The sequence below is a fragment of the Doryrhamphus excisus genome, linkage group LG6, assembly GCF_037039965.1.
Source record: "Doryrhamphus excisus strain RoL-2023G ecotype Guam linkage group LG6, RoL_Dexc_Guam_v1.1, whole genome shotgun sequence".
Classification (NCBI taxonomy): domain Eukaryota; kingdom Metazoa; phylum Chordata; class Actinopteri; order Syngnathiformes; family Syngnathidae; genus Doryrhamphus; species Doryrhamphus excisus.
In genome coordinates this window covers 13522982-13527696 of record NC_136362.1, presented here as the reverse complement: position 1 = coordinate 13527696, position 4715 = coordinate 13522982, and the positions used below count along the sequence as shown (strand labels likewise).

At 39.5% G+C, this 4715-nt stretch overlaps 1 protein-coding gene across 1 annotated transcript; it reads left to right on the top strand.

The window, feature by feature from the left end:
- The first annotated feature begins 340 nt into the window (after positions 1-340).
- atp6v0b (ATPase H+ transporting V0 subunit b) lies at positions 341-4515 on the top strand. Its single transcript, XM_058067203.2, has 8 exons — positions 341-619; positions 1289-1337; positions 1628-1711; positions 1842-1919; positions 1988-2057; positions 2152-2203; positions 2666-2856; positions 3487-4515. Exons 1-8 carry the CDS (start codon positions 535-537, stop codon positions 3511-3513), a joined length of 636 nt encoding a protein of 211 aa, XP_057923186.1. The 5' UTR covers positions 341-534; the 3' UTR covers positions 3514-4515.
- The last annotated feature ends 200 nt before the right edge of the window (positions 4516-4715 follow it).

The following is a 4715-nucleotide window of genomic DNA, read 5'->3' as shown; positions in this document are numbered from 1 at the left end:
TGGCCAAAAATGTGGAAAATGTTTTTTTTATTTTATTTTATTTAGTTTCATGTGTACTTCCATGAACCATAAACTAAAGTAATAGCGACATCTAGTGTCCTCTACACGCACTGCAAAAACGGTCCAAAACCGTTTTGGAAGGTCGCCTTCCTTGCTATGCTCATTTTTAACACTTACAATGGTTCTAAAAGCACACAGTCCACCTTTAGTATCTTCTGGAGTGTTTTTTTTAAATAATTGTGATTGAAAAGCCATACGAATAAACTGGAAATAGAAAGTCAATAATTAGTGGGGAAAAAAGGACGCGGAAGGGAATCTAAATGGAACGCAGCCTTATGATTTCCTGGTCACATGCTATGCAGCTGGATCAGCTGATACTGGCTGGCTAGCTAGCTTCTCTTTGGCACTTCATTTTGTTTCTTTTGATATATTACTACTCACTTGGCTTAAATAATACATTTTCAAAATTCCCTGGAGTTTTTTTAGTATTGGACCAGGGGTTGTTTGCTTGTCTGCTAGCACACCGCCGAATCGATGCTGCTAGAGTGGATGATGAACGGACACGCCATTCTTTACACGGGGGTCACTTTGGCCTTCTGGAGCACCATACTCATCGTTGGTAAGAACATATTGAACTGGACATTAGATGGATATAAGTTACATTTCCCAGCAAACCAATCAGGAATAAAAATCGAATCACTTTAAGAATTAGATTATCTAATCGTCGTGTGTATGTAGCAAAACGGATCAGGCTAAATACAGGCACTGCGACAGGCTGCAGTAGTCGTGATAGCGATTGTTATTATAGAAGCGTGCAACATGGTTATAAAGTATACATCACTATAATTACTATTGGAGGGTATTATTGCAAAAACATGACATTGCTTTGTCTCAATTCAGTATGTTTTAAATGAATGGCGAGCGCAGTTAGCATCATATCACTAGCGATACGTTAAAGTTAATGGTTCGCTTGTTGCTAATTCTTGCTTAGCACCCAATGGGACATGCTGGTCGGTCATAAATAACAATATATGGTCATATATATTGCATAGAAAGAAGACATGACTTGTTTATAGTTAGCTGTAACGGATTTAAAGAAGCTGCTCAAAACCGGAAGTATAGCAATTCTCACGACAGAGTGAGCTATCACACTAAAGTAGGATATCTTGGCCTTGCTGGACTACATGAATGGACTTCCTTTTTTTCTTAATAGGACAACAACACCGTGGATGTTTTTAGCAAGTCATTTTCGCCTCATATACTAATTTTAACAAACAATTTCTTACAGGTATATGCTACACTATATTTGATCTAGGATTCCGTTTTGATGTGGCATGGTGAGTACCTCAGCAAACACCTGACATTGAATCATCGCAAATGGATGTTAAGGTTCTCTATAAAGTTTGGCCTACCATTTTTATCGGATCATGCTCAAGACTAGATAGGACAGCTGTAGTTTGAGGGGATGGTGCAAAAAATATAAAATAACTGATGTTATACTTCTTCCAACCTTTATCTGTTGGTTGTTTGGCGTGAAGTCCGTGAAATGGGCAGATGGCCACCACACACCAAGTAATGATTATCATAAATATTTCTTTGTGCATCACAGTTTTGTATTTTCCTGCAGGTTTCTCACAGAAACGTCGCCCTTCATGTGGGCCAATCTGGGCATCGGCCTGGCCATCTCACTGTCTGTTGTGGGAGCAGCTTGGTAAGCTGTGACACATTCTGGAAATGTTTTTCTTGTCATCGCTTCTCCTTTTTTTTGTTGCAGAAAATCCTCTACATAGCTCTTATATAGCCGTGGTAGACTTAGTAATGCTTTTTGTGTATTTTTGAAGGGGAATCTACATCACTGGTTCAAGCATCATTGGAGGCGGTGTCAAGGCTCCCCGAATTAAAACCAAAAATTTAGTCAGGTGGGCACATTAAATTACTATTTTTTGACTGTCTAGTGCAAAAAACAAAATTGATTTTTTTTTTCCAGCATCATTTTCTGTGAAGCGGTTGCTATTTATGGCATCATCATGGCTATTGTTATCAGCAACATGGCTGAGGTAAACCAAACACAAGCTTTTTTTTTCCTTAATTACCTCAAGTTATGGTTTCGTATTATTTTGTTGTATGATCACGGTCACTGTTATCTTTTAGAGTTTCAGTGGAACAACTCCTGAGACCATCGGGGCAAGGAACTACCAAGCAGGTAAGAACACGGGAAGGATACACTAAGTTACTGATGGTTTTGGAATAATGTGGGATAATGTTGCCTGGCGGCGCTGCACAGCGGAGGAGGGGTTAGTGCACAGACCACACAGCTAGGAGACCCGAGTTCAATTCCACCCTCAGCCATCTCTGTGTGGAGTTTGCATGTTCTCCCCGTACATGTGTAGGTTTTCTCTGGATACTCCAGTTTCTTCCCACATTCCAAAAACATGCTAGGTTAATTGGCGACTCCAAATTGTCCATAGGTATGAATGTGAGTGTGAATGGTTGTTTGTCTATATTTGCCCTGTGATTGGCTGGCGACCAGTCCTCTCACCCAAAGACAGCTGGGATAGGCTCCAGCACCCTCCGCGACCCTCGTGAGGATAAGCAGTAGAAAATGAATGAATGCATGGCCATTGTTCTAGTAATTAACTGTTGTTTGTCTTCCGTGTGTCCTCAGGCTACTCCATGTTTGGGGCAGGTCTGACCGTGGGCTTCTCCAACCTCTTCTGTGGCATCTGCGTGGGTATTGTGGGCAGCGGGGCGGCGCTGGCCGACGCTCAAAACGCCAGCCTCTTTGTCAAGATTCTCATTGTGGAAATCTTTGGGAGCGCCATCGGTCTGTTTGGAGTCATTGTAGCCATTTTGCAGGTGAATTAAACTGTTATTGTTGTGATTCCCTTTAAAGATCCCACATAGAATATTGGAAGTGTGTTGTCTAAAATGTAGCCTTGATGCTGCAATGTGGACATTTTGAGTAGTAAGTCTTACTGGAAACACACTGTTAGCTGTGTCTGTAGCTTTAATGCTAATAAGCTGTGTTGGTCCACTCCTCACATCCATTGTCCATGTTCACTATTGTGCTCTTCATCCACTTTTTACACATACATACACGCAAGCTAGCGAGCTATCCAGTTGGCCTCAAATTTATTTCTTCTAAACTTAAGAAGTCAAATAAATTGGATGCAAACTTATTTTTTGACTCAATCTTGTTGGACATGCCATGGCTGACTTCATGACTTTATACAGGGTTAAGGTAATGTAGCGTCTCATCAATGTTTTGTGTCGTTACTGCCCCCTGGTGACCAGAATACTACATACCACTTGTATTTCAGACTAATGATAGACCACAATCTATCACATAACAGCAATTAATTTATTTTGAAAAAAACTGATATCATGAGGGAGTGATAATGGGACTGTGATATTGCATGAGATGACTTTAAATCTAATATATTCCCGTTATATAACCACATCCGCTTTCTTTCTCCCCTTTTGAAGACATCAAAAGTAAAGATGGGCGACTAGAAGACGCATTGGCGAGACCAGAAGATGGACACTTCTGCTGGAACCAAGGTGGAATATTGTGTAAATACAACGTAAATTATTTAAATGTTCTATCTGCCCGGTATTGTTTTTAACCATCATTTTAAAGAAAGGAGGCACATAATGACAAAAGACAGAAGACAAACGGCCTGCCTCCCATTGTGTTCCCTCTAAGTGAATGATGGTTAAAAAAAATTACACTAGAGTATTTGAAGGTGTGTGTGTGTGTTTTCTTCCTGTGAAGCATGTTGTGTTTGTTACCGTTGCCTGGTCTGTCAATTTTATTTCCTGTTGAGCCTTCATCCATGTCTGCAGACCTTCTGCAGGGAACATGACTAAATTAGGGAAGCTTAAAGTAGCCAATGCGGAGTTGTTGTGATTGTTTACAGCTATGTCCAAATTTTCATTGCATAGCGACTGATGGGAGTTTAAATAGTTGACTAAAATAATGTAAACATTGATTTTTTTTTTTTTAACCTCTTTCTTTACAATTGTACATCATTGTATGAGGACTGTCATTGTTATCTATAATCATTCCTTGTGTACATTGGGCTTCATTCTACCTTCGTCATGCACATTATTTTCCAATATTGTCAAATGAACGGAATTGTTGCTGCTGGAATTATAACACTTTCCTCGTTTCATCATGATTTTCTTATAATTTGACAGACCAAGCTAGCTAACTAACGTATGAGTCTCCCCTTCACGTTATTGGGAAATACATTACATGAACAGCAGGGAAACTTGGAAATGTTCTCCAAAGTATGTTCCCAACCACCCAGCCTTTGATTGGTTTAATATTAAACTAACTGCTAAATAAAGTTGTGTACCGTACTAGTCGCTACTGTGCGTGTGCGTGTGTGTGTTTATTTTGACGTGATGGTGATGATGAGAAAGTAACTGTAAAAACCACAACAACAAAAACAATCTTCATTTTGTCTTTGTAGATGTCTGTGGATGTGAAATAAAAATGTCCAAACAAAATGTAATTTCTTGTTTTGTCTTCTGTAATTATCTGATTTGTAAATTAGGGCCGTGAATATGCAGTGTTCCCCAGCGTCCTCTAGAGGGCGACCACTACCACATACAATAGGGTGTCCATCACTACGTTGTTAAATTCATAAGATTAATGCGTATTAAAACATACATAAATACTATTATTTTTCGTATTTTAACATTGCGTT

What these genes read in the sequence shown, in the direction of transcription:
- atp6v0b (XM_058067203.2), top strand. Translation starts at nt 535, where the DNA reads ATGCTGCTAGAGTGGATGATGAACGGACACGCCATTCTTTACACGGGG. An exon ending in GAGCACCATACTCATCGTTG is followed by an intron (nt 620 to 1,288) that starts GTAAGAACATAT and finishes AATTTCTTACAG; the next exon opens with GTATATGCTACACTATATTT. An exon ending in TTATCAGCAACATGGCTGAG is followed by an intron (nt 2,058 to 2,151) that starts GTAAACCAAACA and finishes GTTATCTTTTAG; the next exon opens with AGTTTCAGTGGAACAACTCC.